Source organism: Triticum aestivum, chromosome 7D, assembly GCF_018294505.1.
Source record: "Triticum aestivum cultivar Chinese Spring chromosome 7D, IWGSC CS RefSeq v2.1, whole genome shotgun sequence".
Lineage (NCBI taxonomy): Eukaryota > Viridiplantae > Streptophyta > Magnoliopsida > Poales > Poaceae > Triticum > Triticum aestivum.
In genome coordinates, this window is record NC_057814.1 from 570,387,884 (window position 1) to 570,415,348 (window position 27,465).

Genomic DNA, 27,465 nt, shown 5'->3' on the forward strand with positions numbered 1-27,465 from the left:
TCAACTCAGATAAGACTTGAGCCGGAGGCCTGGCTAACCCAGATCCTGAGGGGCTAGTTGTTGTTGTCGCTCCAGCCGCCGTGTTGGTAAGAGTCGGCGCCATGCCTGCCATGAAGATGGCGGCTCGGCTTGGCGGCTCGTAGGGGTCCGGAATACTTCGCCATCGGAGCAGCCCCCAAGCCCGCCGTCTTGAAGCTGATAGATTGACTCTGTTTCTCCGGTCGAGGACTCCTCACCTGAGTAGATGAGAGTCTCTCCTCCAGATGCAGAATCTTCTGCAACTTCCACACCTTGCGTGAAGCCCACGAAAACATGCTTTCACCCGGCTTGGACCCGGGCGGGTTGTGTAGGCCGAGCCGGCTCGACGATGTCGGTGTAGAGGTCCGGCTCAGGTCCAGATCCGCCGATCTTGCCGATGAAGACATGGGTTCCGCCGAAGGGGACCCGGTACCCGTACTCCATTGAGTCGGCCTCGGGGCCCCAGCCAGCGTCGTCGATGTAGAGCTTGCCGGGGCGACTCTTGGTCATCCTGCCAACGCGCGTATCCTTCAATCCCTGGGAAAGAGCCCTTCAAGAACTCGAAACCACCGTGCGCTGGCCCACGGTGGGCGCCACCTGTAGTGGTTTTGTCATGGCAGATGTCCTAGTGAAAGGACTTAGTCACGAGGCCATCGCAACGGTGATTAGCTTGTCGGGGTTGAGCGGGTCGAAAGACACAGATTTACGCAGGTTTGGCCCCTCACGGTGGAGGTAAAAGCCTACTCCTGCTCTTGTTGCTTTTTTGCTTGAGTATCGATTACAAGGGAGCGGATTCGCTTGACCTAGCTATCGATTGATTGTAACTTGCCCTATTCTATACCGGGGACTCGCCTTTATATACAGGTCGAGGCCACCAGCTTACAAGAGTCCGGGTCGGGTCATGTTTCGTGACGGGTCCTAACTCTAAGTCTCCTTGCCTTCTATGACAAGTCATCATTGGGCGGCTTAGACTTCCAGGCCACGCGCCGTCTTCTGGCCTTGGGCCTTAAGCTGGCCCGTCTTGTGAGCCGGCCATCCAGCCCTGCGTCTTGATCCCTTGGGCCCGTCCGAGGCCCATCTTCGAGAGTCGCCAACGGCCTAACCCAATCCTTTCAGGGCGGGTCATACCGCGGGGTTATATCTCCAACACTTTCAGTTTCACAAAAATTCAGCACCAACCAAAAAAAACACCGAAAATCTGTGAATTTCAGTTATTTTGATTAGTGTTTGAGTGAAAGACCGAAATATTCACTTGAAATCAAACAAATATTTGAATTAAATTTTTTTTGAGAAACATTTGAGTTCATGCATACTACCAAAATTGCTGAAATATTTCGGCTGAAAGGTAAATATTTCAGTGGCTGCTGAAATTAATGAAATTCAGAAAATTTCTTCGAAATCTCACCGGAAGCGAAAACCATACTCCAAACGTGTTGTTCGCGGACATTTGATCCCCTCCGAACTGTGATCCTGGAGTTGGCTATTCTTCTCGGCCAGCCTAACAGCTACATGGCCACCGAGCTCCGCCTCCGCAAGCGTGGCCCGCCGCTCCCTCTGCTTCCCTGCCGCGCAAGCATCGACCGCCGAACGATAAAGAACACGTGACATGGTCGACCGGGTCGCCCTGGCGAGGCGGGGGCGCTCCGGCCGTCAACCATTTCCGCCGCCACGGCGCCGGAGCCGCAGGGCGAGAACGCAGTGCCTGGCACGAGCACGTACTCAATGCCGCGTGCGCCGGCGAGACGGGCGCACTCCGGGCGTCCACCATCTCCTCCCCCTTCGTCATTTCAAGTGGGACCACGATGTCAGTGGCGAACCGTCAAACTCCCGGATAAGATTTCCAAGCCAAGGGAAGTAGCAGAGCAGAGCAGAGGCGATGGCCGCATCCTGCTCGTTCCGCTCCGTCGTCCGAGCTCCACCGCCTCCGCGGGGCCTCGCCGGGGCCAGGAGGGCGGTGCGCTGCTGCAGCAGCGCCGCTCCCACCGGCGCCTCCACCTCCAAGGTCAGCACGCCCGCCCCTAACCACGTATTCGGCTCGCGATTGGGGGTCTCCTCGATTAATCCCTTTGCTGCTGATCTGCTTTATGCTAGTAATTCGTTGGAAGCTAACCCACTGGGTGCGGATCTCGCATTGGCTCTTCCTCTGTTGGTGCAGCTCGTCCTGGAGGTCAAGGAGAGGCTCGAAAGGGAGCACCCGGGCCTCCCGACGGGCAGGAGCGGCAGGGATGACGACGAGATGATCCTCTGGTTCTTGAAGGACAGGAAGTTCGCCGTCGACGAAGCCGTCTCCAAGCTGGCCAAGGCCATCGTATCCTCCCCTACAAAATGCTGATACATACTCCCTCCTTACTTTAAAGATTTCAATACAGGCTACATACAGATATATATAGACGTATTTTTTAGTGTAGATTCATTCATTTTGCTCCGTATGTAGTCCACATTGGAACCGTATTTAGCCCGCATTGGAATCTCTAAAAAGACTTATATTTAGGAACGGAGGGAGTATTAGCTTAGCCTCTTCCTTTCCGGTTTTCACAAATATCCTAGTCGTGTTTCAGTGTGTGCTTGCTTTTGAGCTAACAATTTTACTGTTCGGTTGCGTATCGCTTGCCTAACTTCTCGTTATCAAGCCTGATTATTTTCCTTGTTAGAGTCTCTCACGCTCTCACTCAACGGCTGCAGCAAAATTGTAAATATAAAGTACGTCAAAGTAAACTAGATTTTTGGGTATATATGTGAACATTCAATTGTGAGGGATCTGCAACAGTCTCTTAAAGAACAGAGACGAATTCTCTCAAGCAAGCTATACAGATTATAATTCAGAGCAACTGTTTTTACCAATTGCACAATGTCTGTTTACTCCGAGGGGACTTCTTATCCCTGACAAAAGGAGTCGGATTGGTTCCCAATGTGAGGATTTTTTCTAAAGATGATGTACCTTTTGTCAAGTTTTCTGCTTTGTAGTTTCATGGAGGGCCTAGCATTTTGTCCATTAAATTGTAATCAATATGAATAATAGTTTTTCGTATTTTGCGACTTAAGCTTTCCTTCATCTGCATTAGAAATGGCGTCAGGATTTCCGCGTGTCGGAATTATCAGAAGAATCAGTGAAAGGATTGTACCAAACTGGCAAAGCATATGTGCATCATTCTTTTGACATCAACGGCAGGCCTGTGCTAGTAGTAGTCGCAGCCAAACATTTCCCTTCTGTAAGTTTCCCACATCTGAATTTCAAGACAAGATTCTGAACAAACTGATGTTCCTTCCCCTGAATGAAAGTACACACACTTGCTAAGTGTTAGAAAATCAAATGAGAAAGTAATGATACAGAGTTATGCCTTGACTAGTGATAAACTATGAGGCAAAACTTTTCAGAGTAAACACAAATTTAAAGGACGCCGATAAGTGCCACACGTGTGGGCGTTAGGGGATCTACCCACACATTTTGTGTGGTGTATAAGAGGAACAGCCCACACACCTACGTGTGGGCAAAACAAGTAATGCCCACACACCTCTTTTTTACCCTCCCGACCCCTCTCACACGTGTGCGTGTGGGCGAAATAGATAACGCCCACACGCCCCGTATGTCAGGCCTCGTATCTCGTGGTCCCGCACGCCCTGCGTGACAGTCACCGCGCGTCCCGCAGTTGCCATGGTCCAGACCATCGTCCATGTTCGTTTAACTGTAGTTGCCATGTCGCTGAACTTCGGTTGCCATGTCGGACAACTACAGTTGCCATGGTTGCTCAACTGCAGTTGCCATGTATGGTCTGGTCTACTGCAGTTGCCATGATTTCAAAACTTTTGGAGTTGCCACCCACTACCACTAGGCAGTTGCCATGTAGCACTACAAAAAAGGCATGGCAAAAAAACATGTTCAGGTAAAAGAGAGAGTTTCCATGTGCTCACAAGCACGCTAGGGCAGTTGCCATGTAAAGAGAAAGAGTTGCCATCTGCTTACGTGCACGCTAGGGCAGTTGCCATGTACCATGCAAAAACACATGGCAACTCGGGTAAAAGAGAGTTGCCATCTGCTTAGAAGCAAAGCTAGGGCAGTTGCCATGTACCCTGCAGAAACACATGGCAACTGCCAGCTTTGGGTGTGGGCGAGGAGACGGGCGTGTGGGCGAAGTGATAAACGCCCACACACCAGCCCCCTCTGCGTGCGTGAAAACTGGTGTGTGGGCGAATTGCTAAACGCCCACACACCAGCCCCCCGTGTGGTGAAAGAGGACGTGTGGGCGACCGGATGAATGCCCACACACCAGCTTAGTCCTACGTGGCACACAAAAACTGCTAGAACGCGCCAAGATTCGTGCAAAATTGGTTGGACGAGAATCCATGCGTGTGGGCGAGTTGCTAGACGCCCACACGTGTGGGCGTTAGTGTTTTCGAATTTAAATTGTTCACTTCAATCTGAACTGGCATACCTGTTGGCTCTATTTATTCTGCAATTTATCATTATGATGTCTTTTGTGAATTAGATGCCTTTTTTCTTAATTATATGACGTATTGGTCACAATATTGCTATTACAGAAACAAGACCCACTTGAAAATGAGAAGTTATGTGCCTTTTTGGTCGAAAAGGCTTTACGTAACCTTCCCATGGGAACAGATAATATACTTGGAATTTTCGATCTTCGAGGCTTTGGTGTAGAAAATGGTGATCTCCAATTCTTAAAGTTTTTGGTAAGTTCAATCCTTTTCTTTGCTGATGCCATCATTTTCCCTGATTGTGTTGGCAGCTGTAAGAGACATTAACGAAGCAATCCAGATGAGAGTCACATACGTTTTGAGGATTATTCATACACCTTTCATTAGATCTATCGAACATAAAATAAAAGTTGATTTGTTTGAATACATTGATCTGCAATGGTATGAGATTCAAATAATATAATTGCCTAATTGTTATTTCTATATCCATTTGCAATAAGAAAATAATGATGGCTGAAAGATAATGCTTTTATATACCCTTGAACAGAAAATTTTATCTACATGCAAACGCATGTAGAATTTTTTTCTTATGGGGTCTTGCATGGATACCCTGTACTTCCAAGATTGTGAAGCCTTAGTAGCTGTTGCACCTGTGCGTACTTGCACATACAACAACTAGTTCATTACTGTTGTGAATGGATGTTAATTTCCAGAGATTTTTCAGATTGATGTGTTCTACTATTACTATCCCAAGCGGCTTGGCGAAGTTCTGTTTGTGGATGCTCCATTTGTGTTCCAGCCAATGTGGCAGCTTGTTAAACCTCTGCTGAAACAATATGCCTCCTTGGTCAGTACTTTTTTTTTTTTTGGAATGGTCTTGGTCAGTTCTGTTTCTCTGAAGCTTATCAAATCATTTTACCTCTAATAGTTGTTGCTTGTTCTGTATATAAGGTGAGATTTTGTGATGCTGAGACCGTGAGAAAGGAGTACTTCACAGAAGAGACCGTGCCTCCCGATTTCCGCCGTTAGGCGTCATGGTTTCTGTATACTGAGCTGACATACTGTTAATGGCTGGTGGCCAGATTCTGTGGAAGGTCAGTTGAGTGCTGATCTCCCTGTTTCTGCCTTTCTTCGTCCTTCTGTCGGTTTATTTTTCTCCAGCAGTACAAAAATCCGTGCATGAACTGTGAACTGGACCACGAGTAAGGCCAATGGATTTCTGATTAGAGAGTGCTCGCTGATGCTACAGCGTTGCAACCAACCATGGTGTCGACGAGAGCTCTAATGTTTATCGCCGTTTGACCACCGGAACATGAAGGCACGCCATGGCCATCCTTTGCTGGTGCCACCGCTGGATATGTCTCAGAAACTTTTCGCCTGTGGGTTTGTTTTCGAGGAAGTGTTTGAAGATTGGATGTTGGATAACCATCTTATACTCTTTTTTTTTTTTTGCGGGTGATCTTCCACTAAAGTTATTGCGGGTGTAAATAGTTCGAAGATTATCAACGCGGAATAACTTTTTGTAACGAGCTTGTGAAATAAAATGGTTATCTCGATAATAATGCCAGTAAGGGGATTTTTCTTTCCATGGCCATGCACTCCTAAAGCGATATCACGTTGGTTGATATCCTCGAAGCCTTTAAAGATGACCGCCGTCATGTGGATTCCAGGCTTCCGCTGCCACTATACAAGTACTCCCTCCGATCCGAATTACTTGTCAAAAAAATGGATAAAAATGGATGTATCTATAACTAACATACATTTAGATACATTCATTTCTGTGACAAGTAATTTCGAACGGAGGGAGTACAAGACAGATATGTATGGTCTCTCTCTGCATGACTCTTTCCTGATACGTACAGACAGACGTAGTAGTACTATCTTAGCTAGCCTACACCCAAAGAAAGAAAGAAAAGAAGAAATTAAAAGCAAATCACCATCAACCAGATGCGGCCGGGGAGGGAGCTGGCTCAGCGCAAGCAATCGACCCAAGCAGGAACTCCACCGGCCGAGCACAGCGACTGAACCCTGCGGCCACCTCCGATCCGGGCGTTGTCCCATCGATCTAGGCATGCTTCACACGGACGCCGCGGTGCGGTGCGGTCACACCACCACACCACACGTAGGGCGGTGAGACGTGAACAGGCGGCATCATGGGAGCGGCAAAGCTCACGGGCGGCCTGTGCGGCGCGCGCGCGCCTGGTCCCCGGCCACGCTCGCTCTGCCATAAGGATCCCACCCCGCGCACACTGGCATGGCATACTGCAGCGCTCTGCATCCCGATCCAGACACAGACACACAGACACAGAGCTTTTGGCTGCTCCTGCTCGGCTGCTCCCATGGGGCTCTGCCTGTCCGTGGCCCTGTGGAAGGACAAGGCCTACGCCCGCCGCCGGGCCGTGCGGCGAGGCCAGCAGGAGGCCGTCGACGTCGATGTGATGGTGCGTGGCGGCGGCGGCAGCAGCTCTGTCTACGGGCTTCTGGCAGGTGGAGTGCCGGAGGCGGAGGAACCCGTGGCCGTGGCGGCGCCGAGGGCTTCGGGCGCGCTGGGCACGCCGGGGCGGCCGATATGGCAGAGGAGGGTGCTGATGGGCGTCAAGTGCCGGCTGCCGAAGTTCAGCGGCATGATCCTGTACGACGAGCGCGGCCGGCCGGTGGGCGGCGGCGTCCGGGACAGAGCTCGTGACCAGGTACGTGCGTGGTCACCACGTTTGCTCAACTTACGTGTGTGCGAATGGATGTATCATTGTCCTGTACCTGTCTGCCTGCAGGAGAAGCACGCCGCTGCCATTGATAACATCCTGAGGGACCTGCACTGGTCCAGCCGGTCGCCGGCGGGCAGCTTAATTCCAGCGTCGGCCCGGTCCAGTTGAACACCGCTCTGTCCTTTCCAGTTTGTTAGGCCCATATCAAGAAGAAGAAAGCTCAGAAATTTCCTGTTTGCAAGCCTCATTGTTTTGGGAATAGCCAGCTAGAGCTGTGCCTACGCTAAATTCTGCCCAATTCTGGGGGTTCTCAATGTGACACCAACCAATGAAATGGAGGAGAGATCAGAGGGCCATGAATGTAGCATTAACTAGTTGAATACTCTTATATTTGGATAATGGGACAACTTTATTCGTAGAGATGCCAATGTTCCTATTTAAGCTTCTATGGTCTTGATCAATCCCCAATCAAATTAACCAACTCAAGGCCACCTTACATTTGAAGCCATTTTGCTGTATGCTATTTTTGGCATAGTTTTATACTAGCAAGGCATGAATCACTTTCACAACATTAAATCTCTTCAAACAAACATACTGCACAAAGAAGAAAGATTTTCAGCTCACAAAAATTAGAGCAAGTAACCAACAAAGTGGGTCAAAATTAACTGCCTCCTCGGATTGATCAACATACGTCAGCAAGTTCAAAATAGTTCCCCCCAAAAAATAAAGGGTCCAGAATTGTCATTCAAAGAAATTTTATGATGCCGTGGACATATCAGTACTCATGAATCTAATTACTAGCTTCATCAAGTGTTACCAATGACCAAACTAGCATGCCACATTCATACCATACCAGAGGCCATCATCTTCTTAGGCAAGAGCACGGAGCCAAGCAAAATCTTTGTGTTGCAGTAAGGATTTTCGAATTTTAATTGCCTTATGAACCTTTACACCACAGAACTGGGATTATAGTCAGGCCCTCCGGCCTATAACGGAACATTGCTAGGCGATAAGCAATGTAAGCCAGCATAGAAATTTTAATGCATTGCAGAATGGCCTGTTCTCGCACTTTCTTAGTTCCAATATGTGTGCATCAGGATGAACAAGTTCATAACAAGCCATGATTTTTCCTCTACTAAATGATCCATTAAGATATCAAGATTCAGGATTCAAATCATCACTTTAACCCAGCGTTAACAACGGCCATACCAGCATCTAAAAGTGTAGAACCAACATCCAGCTAGGCAAAGTACACAGAAGTACTCCCTCAGTTCCATATTACTTGTCGCTGATTTAGTACAAAGTTGTACTAAATCAGCGACAAGTAATATGGAACGGAGGGAGTAGGAATTACTATCTTACCACACATAATGAAAACTTTGTCGCACCGTACACAGTTACCAATTTTCATAGCATGCTCTTGGTTCATGTAATTCTGAAATTAGTTGGCACTTCTCCTCGGCAAGCAGCCACATAGTCTTCAGCAAGGTGCGGTGCAGCTTCCTTGTGAGGACCTTCTCAGTGAAGTTGGCGATTGTATAATAGCTTGGGTTACCTTTGAGCAATCCGTTTTCCTTAAGAAACTTCAAAACATAGTAGCAGGGTCTGAGCCGGACCTCCAGGCTAAAGTTCCCCTCCGCGAAATTAGCTCATATAAATCTGAAATTAGTCGGCATTTCCCCTCTGCGAGCAGCAGCATAGTCTTCAGGGAGGTGCGGCGCAGCTTCCTTGTGAGGGCATATGAATTTCTCCGCAAACACCTTCTCGCTGCACAAGACCATACCGTAGTAGTCTCTGTCATGATCTAGCAATCCATTTTCCTTGAGAAACCTCATAACATAGTACCGGGGCCTGAGCCGGCCCTCCAGGCTAAAACTAAGCATCGCTGGCCGACGAGCAATGTACGCCGGTTCCAATCCCACCTCCGCGATGAAGAAGTCGGACTTGCGCTGCAGCGTTTCCTTGGACAAACTCAGCACACTCAGCCACCTGGACACAGCAATGCCGGCATCGGTATCTGACCACCTTGTTGCCTTCTTCAAGTGATCCAATTTAGTGGCGATCTTCTCCTCACTAACTAACGCAACAGACCGCAGAGCCTGCCTGAACATCGCACAGCCAGGAGGCACGCCTAAAGCCTCAGCAGAGGCAACCATGGCCCGGATTTGTTCCACGTTGGCGGTGAGCATCCTTGGCAAAGAGATGGCCAGCTTGCCAATGTCGCAAGCACCTAGCGTGCACTCCCGCAGCAGCCGCACGTTCCGCTTGACCACCTTCTCGAGGCTGTGCGAGAGGAGATGGTGGTTACCCTTGAATACTCGGAGGAATTTCTCGGAGGGGCCCAAGAGGTGCAGGTAGTAGTGCACCTTGGATACGACGGACTTGCAGCGGAAGTGCTCGGCAGCGAGCGGGACGAGTCGCGCGATCTCGGAGCGCGACAGCCCGAGGCCCGTGAGCTCGACGACGATGGGGGACAGGGTCGCCTCCACGCCGGCGCAGAGGAACTTGGGATCCCGCGCGACGAGGGCGGCGACGTCGGCGCTAGAGAGGCCGAGGCCGGCGAGGAAGGCGAGGACGGCGTCGGCATTGGCGGGGGATTTGAGGTGGGAAAGCTTTGCGGAGGCCTTGAGCGCTTGTGCTCGGGTGAGGCCGCAGGTGTCGACCAGATACTCCTCGACGGCGAATCCGGTGGGTGGGGAAACGGCGGTGGTGGCGGAGAGGAGTCGGGGGAGAGCGTAGCCGTGAGAGGTGATGGGAGAGGAGAGCAGGTGCGCGACGCCGCAGCTCCGGAGGCGGAGCATGGCGAAGGCGACGGCGGCGAGGGGATTGGGGAACGAGCGCCGCCGGTGAGAAAGTTTTGGCCTTTGTCACTCCTCGATGCGCTCCAAGAAGTGGGCCTTTGAGCCTTATCACTCCTCCGAGAAGCCCAACTCTTGTGAGCGAAGCCCAGCTTTTCATCCACTACGTTTGTCTCAGAAAAAAAAAATGGAAGTCCCGTTGCTAAAAAAAAGTATTAACTTCTCAAAGGGAAAAAGTATTGACTTCTAAATTTTTTGATTGAAGCCCCATTTTCAAAGTGACTTTAATATTCAGATAAACCACTGAGGAGTGCACCAAAAAAAGCCTCGTTTTTTTACAAATGGCAATTTAATCACTAGTTTTAGCAAACCTGACCTGTCTTTTTTTCGCGGGTTAAAACTTGACATGTCTTCCAACATACACCTATCTAGAAGAACAAACTATGTGTGTTTCAATGGTCGGACTAGTGGTCATCGTCAAAACTTAACAACACATTTTTTTGGCAACTATAGGATGGGCTATATAGAGATTAGACATTGACCATGTCATTTTAGTCCCCAATCCAATGTTTAGTATCTAATAGGAATTATTTGGGGGAATTTAAGAGAGAAGTTTCTTACCATGTTTTGTTAGTCATAATATATGAGGGATTAGCTAAGTTATGATAACAAAAATTGTGATGAAGCGTCTTAATTGTGATGAAAAATAACTAGTCCATTAATAATGCTATGGCATGGCATTTTGATCTCCCATGCATGTTGGGGCTAGCTATCTTGGATTAAGAGGCAACCGGAAGCGAAGGCGCACTTTGGTCATAGCACTAACTTCATTGGTTGGCAGTTTAATTAGTTTGATGACGGCATAAAGTTCTGTCAGGTAGCCAATTTCACCTTTTTTCCCATCTTTTTTTCCCACTTGCATGGGGTTGACCTCTACACCCAAGTGTTGTAGACTAGCAGTAGGCTTGAGGTACTTTTGATTTTATGAGTTAGATGCACCAGGTTTGAACAATTTGAGGTACCCTTTTTTGCGATAAACTTCCAATCCAATCTTCTTTCACTACAAAAAAACCTGTTAATCATGATGGTTTTTTGGTGACATTCTCAGAAACCGTCATCGATAATGATGGCTTTCTCTGGTTTGTCATGGAAACCGTCACGGGCCAGCAACATAAGGCTGGTTGTCAAATTGGCAGCCTCATTATGACGAACAAAGAGGGACTATCATGAAATCCATCATGGATCGACCCTCAGGGCCTAGCTTATACACCATTTCACCGCCATGGATGGATGGTGTTGATGTGTCATGTGTGCCTCTTGTTTATCCCGCATGTCTGTCACATATAGTCAATACTAGAAGGGTTGTGCGTGCTTTGCTGTGCCGTGAGTGCTGTTGGGTTTCTTAAAATAATTACTCACTCATCTTCAAAATATAAGATGTATGAAAAGTCAAACCTTTTAAGTTTGATCAAATTTGTAGAGAAATATATCAAAATCCATAATATAAAATCGGTATGATATAGATTCATCATGAAATGAATTTTCATACTTTTTTTATTTAATATTATAGATGTCGATATTTTTTGCTCTGAATTTGGTCAAAATTATAGAAATTTGACTTTTCAAAAAAACTAATACTCCTTATATTTTGAAGAAGTTGGAATATTTAGTTTGGCGGGTGGGGGAGATGATGGAGTGTGCTTTATTTTTTTTATAATGCGGTGATTTGGTGGGCCTTTCGAGGTGTGATTATGTGTTATCTGCAACCAACCTATATTTATGGGGCAAATTTTTTGCGTCGGTGGCTGCATGTACTATATTGGTGCTACAGTGCCACATGGTGGCACTTCTTTGTTTAGATGGTGGTAGGGTGCCTGTCGTGGAATTGTCACGGCAGATGTCCTTAGTGTCAGGACTTAGTCGCGAGGCCAACGCATCTATGTGGTAGCTTGAGAGGGATTGGGTGGAATCAAGAGATGCAACATAAGACAAGGATTTAGACAGCTTCGGGCCCCGGGAAACATCATCCGGTAATAGCCCTACATGCTGTTTGTGGCTAGGTCTCATTATGCTCATGAGAGAGTCGCCGGGAAACCGGCTCTTTGCCCTAGAGATTGTTTCTTGTTGCTCGTCCCTCTTTGGGGTGCCCTGCCCCTCCTTATATAAGTTGAAGGGGCGGGTTACATGTGGAATCCTATTAGGATTAGGACTAGTCTATTACAAGTGGAATCCTAGTCTGCTCCCTTAAGGGAAAACTCCTTATGCGTTTCCTCGTAAACCGTCCCACCATAACATGAGCCGGCCTTCTGGGCCTTGGGCCTAGTCTTCTATATGACCCGCCGCTAGGGCCATCCGTGAGTCGCCAGGCTCGTGAGTCGCCACCACGACGGGTTACCAATGAAAACGCCAAGCCCGGCCGGGTCATACTTCCGGCCGGGTCATACCGCGGGGTATATCCCCGACAGTGCCCGTGGGGGAGGTGATTTTTATAGGCCGGTTGTTGTTGATTGATTTGTAAATTGTTGGTCCGGTCAAAATTGTAAACCAAATCCAGAATTGAATACCACAGTTGAATGAAAAAAACTTCAAAATTTATGCAACATAGTGAATTAAATAATTGAATGGAGAGCTACTTGAGAAATTGTTGACCTAGTCAAAATCGAGTGACTAAATCTAAATTGAAGACCCCGATTACTTGTGATGCCTTAAAAATTAGGAAGAATAGTGTATAGTATAAACGAATTAAATAAGAGAGCTTTGGAAAATTGTTGACACGGTCAAAATCGGGTGACCCAAGTTCAATTGGAGACCTCAATTGAATGTGGGCTTTTTAAAACTAGGGAGCATAGTGTTATAGAGGAAGTATTGGATTGCAAAAAAGGAATATCTTTGATTCCAATAACAACAACAATAAAATAATCAATAAAAAGTGTTAACTTTCCAACAATGAAAAAGCAATCATAATGCCAATCAAAATAAACCTGATAACATTGTGACAAACTGGGTGCATTTAGCTCAAGTCAAACATTCGAGCCAACTTGTAAAGTGCAACAGGTGGGTTCATTCAGTCACATAGTAATAATCAGTTCTACTGTTCTGTCAAATACTTCTAGATCAACCCAATAGAATAAACCCAACACTACAGGTCCATTAGATACTTGCTAAGATGGGCAGAAGACAATACTTTCTAGATCAATCCAACAGCACGAGTGAGTCTCTATTGGAGACTCCTTCCATGAAGGTCCGGTAAAACCCACCTATCCACCTCAAGTACACCATGGTACCAATATGGCGCAGGCACGGGCCACCTAGTATCCGACATTTTGTTTTCCAATGTAAGTTCAAAGTTGAATAAAACAGTATATGCTACCACAAACAAATGGCACTGAGAAAGAGAAAGAATACCTATTTTCCTTCCACCCTCCCTGTATTTCCTCAGGCTGGTTCAATCCTCTGTCATCCAACATATTTCTTTCAATGTCAGTTAGCAGAATGAGTATATGCATACCAATTACATCTAGCATTGAAACACAGAAAGATAAAAATACCTTTCCAATGGTAGCGGGAGGCCAATCTTTTTCTTTAAAACGTCGACAACCTTACTCCTTGGCAGGAAAGGAGTTTCTTCACGTCCATCATAGAAGTTCATACCGACGAGATTCCCACCAAAATTAATAACAGGGCCTCCAATCGCAATCTAGTTAGTGTGAAAATATAAGTAGAAGCCCGAAGTTAGTGGAGAAGTAGTAAGTCCAGAGATATAATTCATCACATGCATTGTGATTGAAGAGATAACTTGGTTTTACTTTCTAGACTGCCTACCATGCAACATTGCGGTAAGAGACTGTTTTTTGCGGGAAACAGTAAGAGAAATTCACCACCGTACCTTCTTGATTTTACATGTGGAAAGCTTAAGAGCTCTGCAATCAAGTTCACTATCCTTGTTTCTACGTTTCACTTCACCACGCGAGGCCATTAATAGTCCTTCTGTAACACCCCGGATGTAACTTTCCATATTTGTAACTCCAACTCTTGCCATTTTCGGCTATGTGTTATGATACTCCTTCGTGGTCGGGTTTTGTTTTCGTTTTGCATTTTGTTCATGTCATGCATCTCATATCATGTCATCATGTGCATCTCATTTGCATACGTGTTCGTCTCATGCATCCGAGCATTTTCCCCGTTGTCCGTTTTGCAATCCGGCACTCCCACATGCACCGGCGCACCCCCTCTTGTCTCTTTTCATGAGCGGGTGTTAAACGTTCTCGGAATGGACCGAGTCTTGCCAAGTGGCCTTGGTACACCACCGGTAGACCACCTGTCAAGTTTCGTTCCATTTGGAGGTCGTTTGACGCTCCAACGGTTAACCGGGTAACCGCAAAGTCCTTTTGTGTGTTGCAGCAAAATCCGCCTCCAAACAGCCCAATAACCCACTTAAGTCACCTCCATGCTCTCGGTCGTTCGATCACGATCGTGTGGGCGAAAACCGTGCTTCATTTGGACTCTCCTAGCTCCCTATGCCTATATAAACACCTCCCCTCCGAAATTTCGGGTCCAAACCCTAGCCTCTTCCTCCTCCGCGCGCCGGACAAAACGTCCGCCCGCCGCTGGACACGTCCGCCGCCGCCCTCGCCCAATCATATCGCGCCACCAGTCACCGCTCCGTCGCCCGCGCCGCCGGCCCGCCTGGCCCGTGCTCGGCCCCCCCCCGAGCCCATCTCCTCCCGCCGCCCGATCCCGTGCGAGCACGTGGCTCCCGTCGCCGCCGGCCGCGCGCCCCGCCGCCGCCGCCGTTCCCCGCCGCCCGTCGCCTCCGCCGTGCGCGACCACGCCGTCCTCATCTCCCGTCGCCCTCTCCTCCCCGAGCTCCGGCCGCCCTCTCAAACTCCGGTGAGCCGCCCGCCTCGAAGTCCGTGCCGAAGAACTCCAGATCTGGATCGCGAGGTTGACTTTTTCCCCCTCATTTTCTGCTAAGTCCCGAAGTTTTCATATATTTTTGCCATGTTCATCGCATCATATCTCATTGCATACTGCACCGTTTTGCATGCATGATATATTGAAATGTTCGCCGCGAGATGCTCTTCATTTTGTTCCATTGTGCCGTGCTCGTTTGAGTCCATCTTGATGCCCAAATCTCTGGTGCAAGAGTGCTATATGATGTTTACTGCTGTTACTTATCAGAACTTGAGGTTTTGTTATTTTTGTTGCATTTGATGTGTGCATCTTATGGGCATGAGCTCTACAGGTGTTTTGATCTATGTCATGCCATCTTTACAGAGGTGTATGCCATGTATTTTTGTGATCTAAGTGGTGACTAGCACAAGCATGCAAACTAGGCTTCGTGATGTTTCTGTTTCCAGGGACTTACGATTTTACCGTCTTTTATCTGCTGTTATTTTGTTGCCATGTATCCATGTGGCTACAGTGAGATCCATGCTTATTTTGAGTATGTTCAGTAAGGATGTTTTGTAGTTATAGTTGTGCTCTATCCATCCATGCCCTTGTTTGCAATTATGGAGTGCCCTAGCATGTCTCAATCTTGCTCTACTTTTGCTATCTTGTTCCTTGTCCCTCTTTGGGTGCCCTGCCCCTCCTTATATAAGTTGGAGAGGCGGCTTTACATGTAGAGTCCTAGTAGAATTAGAACTAACTTCTTCTCTATTACAAGTCGGATACAAGTACGGGTCTTGCTTCCTCGTAAAGGAAATATTCCTCATGCCTTCCGTCTTAAGCCGGCCCATAATAACACGTCCCGGCCTACTGGGCCTTGGGCCCTTGTCATCCGTGTGACCCGCCGTCGGGGCCATCATTAAGTCGCCAGGCTCATGAGTTGCCAATCTTCCGGCGGGTTACGATGAAGCGTCAAGTCCGGCCGGGTCATACTCCCGGCCGGGTGATACCGCGTGGTATATCCCCGACAGTTTCAGAATCACTTCTTGATCATGTCTAGCTCGCGACCGTTGCGTTGCTTCTCTTCTCGCTCTCTTTTGCGTATGTTAGCCACCATATATGCTTAGTGCCTGCTGCAGCTCCACCTCATTACATCATCCTTTTCTATAAGCTTAAATAGTCTTGATCTCGCGGGTGTGAGATTGCTGAGTCCTCGTGACTCACAGATTCTACCAAAACAGTTGCAGGTGCCGACGAGACCAGTGCAGATGACGCAACCGAGCTCAAGTGGGAGTTCGACGAGGAACGTGGTCGTTACTATGTTTCGTTTCCTGATGATCAGTAGTGGAGCCCAGTTGGGACGATTGGGGATCTAGCATTTGGGGTTATCTTATTTTCATTTGGATTTGACCGTAGTCGGTCTATGTGTGGATTTTGGATGAGGTATGAATTAATTTATGTATTGTGTGAAGTGGCGATTGTAAGCCAACTCTCATTATCCCATTCTTGTTCATTACATGGGATTGTGTGAAGATGACCCTTCTTGCGACAATACCTACAATGCGGTTATGTCTCTAAGTCGTGCCTCGACACGTGGGAGATATAGCCGCGTCGTGGGCGTTACACCTTCATTAACTTCACGTCCTATAGCTACTACTGACTTTTCTGATGACCGTTGCACTGTATTGAAAATATCTTCTGGATGAATACAACGAAAACTCTTCTCGACGCTGACAATAGCGATGTTATAGTTTAAGTTATAAAATTCCAATCTCCCATTGGCACGTTGTTTCGGCGGGAGAAACACCTCAATCTGCAATGGTAAAGTGAGCTCAACTAACCATTATATAACTTGAAATACCACGAGAAATTATTAGGAGCACCAACCCTCAAATCATTATCAATGTTGTCTACATTACGACGACTTCTAACCAAACTGGCCGAAGTCAGAATGACTGAGCGTGTGCCTCTGCTTCCAGGCCACTTTATAAACAAGCCTGTGCACGAAAAATACCTCGAGTATCCTGCACATCATAGTTTCAATCATTTGTTACTGAAGAACAAGTGTTATCATTGAAAATTAATGAGCATATAACTCTTGAATCACCATCAAATGAAGAAAGTGAGACGACACGCCGGGATATATCATAAACAACTTTTTTTCGAAGTGATTTCCAGACACAAAACTCCGCAGAACGACGGGACATTACATCGGAAGGATACCCTTTCCAAGCACGCAATTCACCAAATTGCTCTTCAAAATGATCAAGCAGTTCACCATTGACTAGGTAAAGAAACAAAATCAAGAGTTAGCTATAAAGAAGTGCGCTACGGAGAAGTCAGCAAGAGCGAAAGCAATCACTTACATTCGAGCACAATTGGTGGTGGCATGGGATAGCCTTGGGATTTTAACCGGTTAATAGATTTCCTAAATCCTGATGGAATAAGTTGGTCACTATTAGTGCTCAAATGATATGTATAATGACTTTCACATAATATTCTGCCAGATCAATTGGTAACATTTAGAATGTTGACTTGCAATTATTCACACCTGAAGGGACTATGGTAGATACACCTGAAGGCAATGAATATGCGCGGATGTCAAATTCTTCAGGACTGCAATAGAACACAGTAAGGTTTGTTATGATAAATAAACAATTTTTTTTTTCGATAAAGGGCGATTTTATTATCTCAGAATGTAGCATCAAGGGGATACAAAACATTATGAATAACACCCGGCCTCTGCATAACTGAGATGCACACAGCCAAATCCAAAAGTCTGACAAAAAACATGAAATATAAACCGACATATCGGCAACAGTAAAGTCCTATAGACCGACACTATGCCTATGTTGAAGGTGGTGGTGGATCGATCCGGAGGTTATGCTGCCACCCATGTTGGGAAAAAACCTCCGTAGCCACCTGCTGCAACCGCGTACACACCGCCTTGAACAGCGATTGGTGCTCCGATCGTTGTAGCATAGACCACGTATGAAGCGATTGCGTACAACGGAAAATAACCTGCAGAGGAGAAGCATTTTTTCCATTAAAAACCAAATCGTTTCTACATAGCCAGAGCGACCAAATTAAGGCGTACGCTCCCACCCTTATAATCGCTTTAAACCTATTTGGAATACCGTCTAACCAGTGACCAAATATATTGGCAACACTTGTGGGCGGATATAAATTTGACGCTATTTGGATGATTGACCACGTAGAACATGCAAACTTGCATTGGAAGAAGAGGTGTTTGATTGTCTCGTCATGAGTACAAAAACAACACTTCTTACTCCCTGGCCAGTTGCGTCGTGCGAGGTTGTCTTTGGTCAACACAACTCCCTTATGAAGATACCACATGAAAATTTGCACTTTTAGTGGAATCTTGGACTTCCAAATTTTCTTGTTATTACTCACTGGTACCTCAGAATGTGTGAGTGCACGGTACATAGAGTCTACTGTAAAAGACCCTGATGTAGTAAGGTTCCAGCGAAACACATCCCGACCTTGTGTCAGGTTAATCGAATCCAACCGGGACAAAAGATTATGCCATGACAGAAGTCTGGGGCCAATCAAATCCCGCCTAAACGAAATGTTCGGCGGGGATGAATCTGAGCACGTGCGCAATAGTGTTGTTCTTATCGCGAGCAATGTTATATAAGGCTGGATATTGTTCTCTGAGACTGGCATTGCCTAGCCAGATGTCTTCCCAGAATCGAATCTCCGACCCGTCTTTTATCGCGAAAGACCCAAAGCGAAAGAGATGTTTCTTTGCCGCCATTAGGCCAGCCCAGAAGTGCGAGTCACCAGGTTTCCAATATGCCTGGGACACCGCCTTTTGGCCTAGATACTTGTTGCGCAACATGGTTTGCCAAACACCATCCTCAGTAAGAAGTTTGAACAACAATTTACTGAGCAAGGCCTCATTCTTGACCTGTAGGTCATGAATTCCAAGGCCGCCTTGGTCTTTTGGCCTACAAACCATGCTCCATTTGGCCAACCGATATCTTTTCTTTTCTCCATCTCCTTGCCAAAAAAATCTGGATCTAAAATAATCCAATCTTTGCAGGACCCCTTTTGGGAGTTGGAAGAAAGAAAGCATATAGAGAACCATATTTGTGAGAACGGAGTTAATCAAAACCAGCCGTCCTCCAACTGAGAGCAGCTTGCCTTTTCAACTGCTCAATCGTTTCTCTAGACGCTCCTCTACATGCTTCCACTCTGTAATGGTGAGACGCCGATAGTGGATCGGTATTCCCAAATATTTAATCGGGAATTGGCCATGTGCGCAACCAAAGAGGTCAGCATAATCGGCAGCCGCTTCAACGGCTTCTCCAAAGCAGAAAAGTTCACTTTTATGGAAGTTAATTTTGAGACCCGACATTTGCTCAAACGCTGAGAGCAAGAGTTTTAGGTTTCGAGCCTTGTCTAGGTCATGTTCCATAAAAAGAATTGTGTCATCGGCGTATTGCAGAATAGAGAGGCCACCATCCACAAGATGTGGCACTACTCCTTCTATCTGGCCGTCCTGCTTAGCACGCTCAATCAGAATAGCCAACATGTCAGCAACAATGTTAAATAACATTGGAGACATGGAGTCACCCTGTCGTAGTCCTTTTTTTGTCTGAAAGTAATGGCCTACATCATCATTGACTTTGATGGCCACACTACCTCCAGTTACAAAATTTTGGATCCACTGACGCCATTTATCGGAGAAACCTTTCATTCTTAGGGCTTGTTGGAGGAAAGACCATTTGACCTTGTCATAGGCTTTTTCAAAGTCAATTTTGAAAACTACTCCACTCATGTTTTTCCAGTGCATCTCGTGAACGGTCTCATGCAAAATTACTACGCCATCGAGTATATTCCTTCCTTGCATGAACGCCGTTTGAGATGGCCGAACAACATGATCAGCTACCGAGTTTAACCTATTTGTGGCCACTTTGGTGAAAATCTTGAAGCTAACATTAAGGAGGCATATGGGTCTGAACTGTTGGATCCGTTCGGCCTCCTTAATCTTGGGCAACAAGACAATCTTGCCAAAATTAAGTCTAAATAGGTCTAGGCGGTCGGCATGAAGACAATTGAACAAATCCAAAAGGTCGGTCTTGATGATATCCCAAAAATTCTGATAGAATTCTGCGGGGAAACCATCTGACCCTGGAGCTTTGTTATGTTCCATTTGGAACACCGCCGCTCTCACCTCCTCTTCCGAGAATGGTGCCGTTAGGATATCATTTTCTTCTGCCGTGACTTGTGGAATATCATCCGTTCGGGTCTCGTCAAGGGTGAAGTTCCCTTCAACTGACGCTCCAAACAGAGATTTGTAGTATTTGGTGATATACTTCTTGAGCTCCTCCTGTCCTTCGATCCGCCCCTCATCTTGTTGGAGACTGTAAATACATTTTTTCCTATGCCGCTCATTGGCGATCAATTGGAAGTATTTTGTATTACTATCACCCATCAAGATGAAGTCAGCTTTGGATCTCTGGTAGTATTTGATCTCCTCTTCTCGCAAAAGACGTGCTACCTTCTCGTTAGATTGATTTTTCAGCTCAATCTCTTGTTGAGATAAGGTGCGCGTCTCTGCAATTTTGTCGAGGTCATCAATAATGGTAGAGAGTCTTTGTTTTTCTTTTTTATATATCCCGTTGATGTGTTTCGCCCATCCAGTGAGGTGTTTCCTCATGGCCCTTATTTTAAAGTTCCATCTTTGAATAGGCGTACGACCAACAGCGGGCTTCTCCCAAACATTCTTGATTATGTCTACAAATCCATCCCGATGCAGCCATCCCAATTCAAATTTGAAAGGGCGACGGACGTTTGGCTTCGTAGAGTTAGAATCCAGAATTATGGGTGCATGATCCGATAACGCCTCGATACGCTCTAGGGCTCGCACGGTTACCAGAGGAAATTTTAGTTCCCATTCGGTGTCCATGAGTACCCTATCGAGTTTCTCGTATGTCGGCACAGATCGGTTATTAGCCCAGGTGAACTGCCGCCCCGACATACTGGCCTTCCGAAGATTCAAACTGTCTATCACAGCATTGAATATGAAAGGCCAATGAGTGTCGAAGCGGTCATTATTTTTCTCTTGCTGGTACCTAAGGATATTAAAGTCCCCTCCAATAAGCATTGGATATGGGTTATCCTTAGCCAGGTTCACCAAATCACGAAGGAAGGCCGATTTATGCTCATCTTGGGCAGCCCCATAGACTGCGACCAGGCTCCATGTAAAATTATCAGCTCTGTTTCGTAAGTGAAATTTCATATGAAATTCACCAGTCGAAAAAGCCAACAAGTCCATGGTGGTGGTTTGTATCCCAAGAAGGATTCCTCCAGACCTTCCACAAGCTGGCAGACTATGCCACGTGTAGTCCAAACCACCTGATAGGTGATCAAGGACATGCGGGCGGAAGTCACATTTACCAGCCTCCGAAATTGCCACAAAATCCAACCCATGTTCGCGCACACAATCACCAACGTGTTTATGTTTAGCCAAGTCTGATAGACCTCTGCTATTCCAAAACATGCCTCTCATGTGGAAACTCGGGTAGGTGTTGAACATTTCGCCTTCTTGGGCTGTTTTTGTTTCTTTTTAGAGGAATGCGATTTAGATTTTCGCGAAGACGCTGTGAAGTCACAAAACATGGACCCAGGTCTTGCGTCATCCAAACCAACCTCGGTAACCTCACCAACCAAGTGGGAGACAAGCGGGCCATCATATTTGGCATCCGCTTCATCCTCATCCTCGATTTCGGGGTTTGGTAGGGCACTATTACACTTTGGAGAAACCTTTAAACGGTCAATCTCCATATGTTTAAGTGCTCCAACCGAAAGATTAATTTCATTACCATTCTTTCCCATGGATATACCAACATCTTTAAGGCTACAGGAAATACGAGTATCCGAAAATGAAAGAAAAGATTTAGCAGGTGAGGTACCTGGCGTGGAGTCCAAATTCCTCGAGGCTTGTCGTTGCATTGCCTTAGCTAGTGAATGTTCATCTGTCGAAGAGGAACCATCCGCGGAGACGGCGTGACGGTTACTACGCCAAAGCGGCGAAGCCAGCCCTCCAGACATAGTACCCATCGGTGTCTTCGGTCGAGCCGTTGGTGTTGGTTGCTGCAAAATCGGCGAGCTCCGATCTGTCCCTAAGGTCGGTGAAGAGGGACGTGCCGCAGGTCCCACCGGCACGATCGCCACGGGTGCCGGGGCCGAGCCACTCGGACAATCCGCTAATGGACCGAGAGGAACCACGGCAACCGGAGCAGGAGCTGAAGAAGCATCCACGGGTGACATCTTGGAACCTTGCGCGCGGACCGGAGCAGGATCGTCAACATGCCCCGCTGGCGGTGCGCCCGTACCCAGGACCGGCTGCACGAGCGCAGAAGATGCAGCACCGGCTGGCTGCACTACTGACGGTGCGCCCTCAACCATGGCCGGCAGCACTGCATGCAGGCCACTGTGCGCATGCACACATGCAGCCACACCTGGGTGTGCAGCCGCATCAAGCGGCAAGATTGCTTCATTTCCTGTAATGGATGTAGTATCTCCCTGTTGGTCAACTCCAGTACCAGCCGCCACGGTGGTGTCCACATCGAGGTCAGCTCCTGCATCAGTCTGCGAAGGAGCGTCCGATGCGTTCACAAAGCAATTATCAGTCTCCATTGGAATGGTCCCAGCAGATGACGTATTGGACTGAGCAGCACCCCTTTCAGAATTTTTCCCATTTTTGTTCGCATCTTGATCAGGCAAAACATCATCTCGGTTAGCCCCGTGGTCTGGACCGTCATCATCGTGCTCCCAAATGCGAGAGATGAAATCATCTTCGGGTATGAAATCGTCCTCCTCAAGTACGAACCGAAGATTGTACCCGTTAAGCTTGACATAAACCCCAGCCGAGACCGAGGCAGGACCTACACCATCTTCTTTTTTAAACATGTTTAAATTCAGAACCGCCACCTGGATGCGCACAATGCCACGACGGCGCAAGCATACCAAGTCAACATCCTGAGTAGCACCGATGATCCCACTGCCCACAATATAACATGCAAGAATTAGAGACAGCAAAGACAGCGGTCACACCAACACATGGACCAAATCTTACAGAGGGAATCGTGCTTATAAACATTCAGCAAAAGACATGAGAGGATCAAACATATTCAGATGTCAGAAATCTGAGTTGCACTGCCCATCCTGTACAGTACAGACCAAAAGAACTGTTTACACTCTTCATTTTAGAGAAGCATATTAGCTCCAACATTAAGAAAGAGAACTAAATTAGCGACAGCAGATGTGGTCTCACGCATATATTAGCAAGGTCCAATGCAGTTAATATAATAAAAAATGGCACAAGATAGGGTTTTTTGAACATACATAAATAAACTAACTGGGGAAGATACATCTCACATATACTAGAAGTGTAAAAGACATACTCGAGTATCTGAAAATGCTTCAAGCGTTGATAAAGCAGCCCCCGTGATATGAAAAAGGAGTATACCGTGTTCGCCTCAGACTCCTTATTGTCAAGGTTCATGCCAAGAAATCTTCCATCATCTGATATTAGTGGCCCTCCTAGTGCAGCCTGAAACAGAAGTAAAGTTGTAGGGTTTATAAAATAAATACGGCACATTTACTTTGTTGCACACAGTGACACATTATATACCTCTGTGATATGCTGTCCATCATCAGAAATCCACCTGCTGGGATGTTCCATACAGATAGACCCACGCATGGCCGACGTGAAACTACGCCCTGCAGCTAGTATACGTGAACCAGGGGAGGTAGGTACTGCTTGTGCCTGAAGATCCAGTTCTACGGAACGAACATTTGGGAGGCCCGCCGTCGTGACAATAGCAATATCTCGATCATACAGTCCCAAAAACCCTTCTGTCATTGCATTACTAGGAAGGCGTACATCAATCTGTCGATGACGAAAACAATACATCAGCTTGAATTAACAAACAGAGCACAATGGTGAACACAATGATTAAATACGAGTAACAACCCTCAAGTTATCATCTTTGTTCATGTTCTCATTATATGCGGTAACCAAACGCGCCGAAGTCTCAAATCTTGTCAGCTGAAATTGAGTTGACCCGTATGATACACATATGCCCGAGCATGCGAAAAACATCTTATCTCCTGCACAAGAACATGATTCAAGTTATCACAAGTTAGTACAAATTAAATAGATACAAAATGGAAAATTCATAAGTACAGTCACCATCAAACAAAGCAATCGAGATGACAATGGAAGACAGATCTCTGGTTATATTGGCACAGGTTAGATAGTACTCTTGACAATGCCCAACTAAATAACCAAACTGTTTCTCTTCAAAGGTACTGGCTGACCCATCTCGATCAGGAAGTCTACCAAACTGTTCCTCCTCAAGAGCACATCGTTTCTCCTCAGCAGCAGCGTACGCCGCCTGAACCGCATGAACTACAATTATGAACGAACATGATTCAGCGGAACTGTGAGTATTCTATTAGAGCAGTATATACCTGTGCACGAAAAAAAAAGGAAAAACACAAAATTCAGAACCAATGACTGACGTTTTAACATTGCTTTCATGCCTTTGCTCATCCTACAATTAGTGGCTTTTGGGACATGACTCCCACTTGAAGCCAATGATGACTCACGTCCGTTTCTTCTGTTTATGGCTCTCTCCTCCCTCTCCAAACTTGCGCTTGCAGTCCTGCAGCAGCAGAAAGTAAATCCAAAATGCTTAATTACTAGAGTAAATCAAGGCCTCCTACAAGGTTTGATCATAAAAACGCAAATTCATCATAATGCCGCAACATTAACCGGAAGCAAAAAAAAATCGACTTAACAGGCAGGGTGCTCTGCCAATTTTTACCAAGATAGGAGAAAAGCAAAAGATTTCAATAGTACAAGATATTCACAAAAGGTAGAACATAGAAGAGTTCTACTGGTTCTCTCCTTTAAGACATTCCAAATTAAGGATGTAAAGCTTGCTGAATATTTTATCGTCTTACACATGTTAAGATGATGGGTATGCTTGTTTCACCAGTCCTCAATCATACAAGCAGTGACAAATACTGATAATACAATTTCTGAAAGAAAAAAAATACTGATAGGCAGTGACAATACTGACAGAACAGTTTATATGTGCGCGGGTGCTGAAAATCAGTACAAAATATGACCCTAGCTAGTGTTGTGAGCATAACCATCGCATATGAGATTGTAAAATGCTCCAATTTAATGAAACCCTAGTGTTGTATTGGAAATCAGGAAGTGTTGGAACTGGAAACGTGAGCAGGTGATGAGAAAAATAGAGGCTTACATCAAGCAGCTCGGGGAGGAGGGGATTTGGGGATCTAGGGTTGAGGGCGAATCGCGCACGGATATAAACAGGGTTGCCTCACCGGATAGGAGATCTGGTTGGGTCGGTATCCTCAACCTTAACTCGGGACTGAGTCGGGACATGAAAAGCGCGCGGCACACGATCTGGAGTCGGGCACCCGCACCGCGAACCTAGCGAAGATTATGCCGTCGTCAAGATTCAGTGCATGGGTGGCTTGGCTTCCATGCTGCACATCTCGATCGATCATGACACGCTGTTTGAGCCTTGCAGGAGAAGGAGAGTGGTGGTTGTATGGCGCCATTTCAGATCAGGTTGTTCATGGCCTCAAGCTGGAGCTTGTGGATCCTGATGGGAACTTTGTTGGAATGAACAGCTATCCTAGTTACCAGAAAATGACTCCTTTCATACAAAGGGTTCTGATCCATAAACAGATGGTCAAGAAGGGGATAGTCAGGATGGGGATTAAGCAGCACAGGTTTGATGCAGGTGCTATATATAAGCCAAGGATATACAAGTGTGCTTATTAATTTCCTTGAATATTTATTCGACGGTGAGATACAGTCTCAACTCCCTAAAGTCGTCGCTTCACAGACTCTCCAAAGTGTTGTGTCACTAGCTTCATTCCAAGGAGAGTCGGAGATGCAACGTTTTTCGCTTGCACGGGGTTTGTTATAAAGTGCAATGCGTCCTCTTCCTGCAACAATTGTCATTTTAGTAAGTTTGGTTAGAGCTTCTGGTGATGTTCACAAGATTAATCCTAACTTGAGGATTGAAGTGTGCCTTCGAGTATGGGGATATTGAAAACGTGCAATTTACAGTACAACATGGAATGGGTGTAATAGCTGGGCTGTAATGATGTGTAACCAGTAACGGAACGTGCTGAATTCATCCTGTCATTTGAGTGGATCGTTGAGGATTTGGGCTGCCCTGTCATGCCAAGGGTTGTGAGGGCGATCAGGCCAAGGATTCCTTCGGCTCGTGAGCCTTGAAATCATATTCTGCTGTCAAAACAGAGGCGCTTTGGGCTTGTATGCCGGGCTCGGCAATGGTTAAAATTTCATACTTGAAGCCAGGTTGGGGCTTAGCTTGTGATGTCAGATTGTTATAAGCCTGGAACAAAATTCTTGGTTCTGTCGCTGACTAATTCAACTTCGCTAAGCTGTAGACTGCTAAGGTCTTGTGTTCCTTGTCCAGGGTGTGGCTCTGAGCAGAGTTGGAGATGTTTCCAGGTAGGCCTTTTGGTTTGTTTGGTTCCTTTTCTCTGGTTGAAACGGTTCTAGCACACTAGGTATTTTCTATGAAGTGGAAGTAGAGGAGACCCTTCATATTAGGAAGAAAAGAAGACCCTGGCTGATCCAGTGATCCTCTGCTTCTTGCTGCTCATGCCTTTCTCTGTTTGTACTTCTGTTTTCAGTTCAAGTTTAACCCCACCCAAATCAATTCGTCGGTCACAAATTGTAAGCCGTTATGGTAGATGGTGCATTCAACATTCAGCATGATTTGGTGGACACTTAGCACTGCTTATAAAGTATACAGTACAACGGAGGGATTTATTTCTTGAATACAATCGGTAGAAGAAAAGAAGAGGATACTCAATGGTGCACCCGGTCTATGCTAGTTATATATAAATGGTTGCCTGCATAATTATTTATGTTTACCGTAGTAATATGGGCCTTGAAATTGCGTCTGCTAATTTGCCTAATCCTGGTTCTTGCTCATATCTTGACTTCTCCCCACCCCTGGAACCAACACAATTTCCAAATCCACCACTACTAGGCAATTAACCTCTGCCAGTTACACAGGAGTGTGTTTTGAACATTCTAAATCGAGCTCTTTTACGGTACCCTGGTACTCCAAAACCACATCAGGGAGTACCATGCAGATCTGGCCGTCCGCACGGAGGGGGCAACGAAGTCATTTCCCAAACGGCATCGAGGGGTGATTTTTGACTTTTGGACGCACACGCAGTCCATTGCCCAACACGCTCCATCTGATTAGTATAGATCCGATTTTTTCGGTGTGGGACGATGGAGATATGGACGTTTCGGACTTTCCGTACCAAATTAGGGGATACTTTCCCAAAAAACAAAACTCGGGCGATCGGTTTAGTAGGCCATATTGGTGGGTCTCGTTCATTTATAGCTGAGATTTCTTTTTACGGGAAATAGCTGAGATTTATTTAGGAGAGAAAATAAAACTAATGTTGCATGAGCCTAGAACGTGCAGCTTATAAGTGAAACTCTCAAACCAGTTCCTTTTTTTTTCCTTTGTGAAGCCACAGGGGGACGA

At 46.5% G+C, this 27,465-nt stretch overlaps 4 protein-coding genes across 6 annotated transcripts; 2 read left to right on the forward strand and 2 right to left on the reverse strand.

Moving 5' to 3' along the window:
* Positions 1-1,527: 1,527 nt before the first annotated feature.
* On the forward strand, positions 1,528-6,035 carry LOC123164618 (motile sperm domain-containing protein 2). Of its 2 annotated transcripts, XR_006482523.1 has the most exons (7): positions 1,528-2,020; positions 2,174-2,326; positions 3,081-3,227; positions 4,555-4,707; positions 5,177-5,299; positions 5,404-5,546; positions 5,702-6,035. XR_006482523.1 is itself a non-coding variant. In XM_044582157.1 (6 exons), the coding sequence occupies exons 1-6, from the start codon at positions 1,895-1,897 to the stop codon at positions 5,479-5,481; spliced, it is 780 nt and encodes a 259-aa protein (XP_044438092.1). In that variant the 5' UTR covers positions 1,528-1,894; the 3' UTR covers positions 5,482-6,035. The 2 variants fall into 2 exon arrangements, 1 of the variants encoding a protein (XP_044438092.1); XM_044582157.1 differs by having other exon boundaries at positions 5,404-6,035.
* Positions 6,036-6,293: 258 nt separating this feature from the next.
* Positions 6,294-7,579, forward strand: LOC123164620 (uncharacterized). The gene is made up of 2 exons (XM_044582158.1): positions 6,294-7,142; positions 7,224-7,579. The coding sequence occupies exons 1-2, from the start codon at positions 6,606-6,608 to the stop codon at positions 7,323-7,325; spliced, it is 639 nt and encodes a 212-aa protein (XP_044438093.1). The 5' UTR covers positions 6,294-6,605; the 3' UTR covers positions 7,326-7,579.
* A 739-nt stretch (positions 7,580-8,318) lies between these two features.
* On the reverse strand, positions 8,319-10,052 carry LOC123164617 (uncharacterized). The gene is made up of 2 exons (XM_044582156.1): positions 8,536-10,052; positions 8,319-8,438 (listed from the first exon to the last, which is right to left on the reverse strand). The coding sequence occupies exon 1, from the start codon at positions 9,956-9,958 to the stop codon at positions 8,807-8,809; it is 1,152 nt and encodes a 383-aa protein (XP_044438091.1). The 5' UTR covers positions 9,959-10,052; the 3' UTR covers positions 8,319-8,438; positions 8,536-8,806.
* Positions 10,053-17,553: 7,501 nt separating this feature from the next.
* On the reverse strand, positions 17,554-25,616 carry LOC123168814 (uncharacterized). 2 transcript variants are annotated; one of them, XM_044586680.1, is made up of 8 exons: positions 25,156-25,616; positions 24,404-24,546; positions 24,072-24,290; positions 23,853-23,989; positions 23,511-23,768; positions 23,281-23,429; positions 21,787-22,877; positions 17,554-17,866 (listed from the first exon to the last, which is right to left on the reverse strand). In XM_044586680.1, the coding sequence occupies exons 1-8, from the start codon at positions 25,296-25,298 to the stop codon at positions 17,727-17,729; spliced, it is 2,280 nt and encodes a 759-aa protein (XP_044442615.1). In that variant the 5' UTR covers positions 25,299-25,616; the 3' UTR covers positions 17,554-17,726. The 2 variants fall into 2 exon arrangements, with proteins under 2 accessions (XP_044442615.1, XP_044442616.1); XM_044586681.1 differs by lacking the exon at positions 25,156-25,616 and having other exon boundaries at positions 24,404-24,889.
* Positions 25,617-27,465: the final 1,849 nt, after the last annotated feature.

Excerpts from the sequence above, each read along its gene's own strand:
- LOC123164620 (XM_044582158.1), top strand. The coding sequence starts at position 6,606 with ATGGGAGCGGCAAAGCTCACGGGCGGCCTGTGCGGCGCGCGCGCGCCT. Across the intron at positions 7,143-7,223 it reads GGGACAGAGCTCGTGACCAG|GAGAAGCACGCCGCTGCCAT; the intron begins GTACGTGCGTGG and ends GTCTGCCTGCAG.
- LOC123164617 (XM_044582156.1), bottom strand. The coding sequence starts at position 9,958 with ATGCTCCGCCTCCGGAGCTGCGGCGTCGCGCACCTGCTCTCCTCTCCC.
- LOC123164618 (XM_044582157.1), top strand. The coding sequence starts at position 1,895 with ATGGCCGCATCCTGCTCGTTCCGCTCCGTCGTCCGAGCTCCACCGCCT. Across the intron at positions 2,327-3,080 it reads CCAAGCTGGCCAAGGCCATC|AAATGGCGTCAGGATTTCCG; the intron begins GTATCCTCCCCT and ends CATCTGCATTAG. Across the intron at positions 4,708-5,176 it reads TCCAATTCTTAAAGTTTTTG|ATTGATGTGTTCTACTATTA; the intron begins GTAAGTTCAATC and ends GAGATTTTTCAG.
- LOC123168814 (XM_044586680.1), bottom strand. The coding sequence starts at position 25,298 with ATGTCCCGACTCAGTCCCGAGTTAAGGTTGAGGATACCGACCCAACCA. Across the intron at positions 24,547-25,155 it reads TCCTCCCCGAGCTGCTTGAT|GACTGCAAGCGCAAGTTTGG; the intron begins GTAAGCCTCTAT and ends CTGCTGCTGCAG. Across the intron at positions 22,878-23,280 it reads AAGCATTTTCAGATACTCGA|TGGGATCATCGGTGCTACTC; the intron begins GTATGTCTTTTA and ends TATTGTGGGCAG.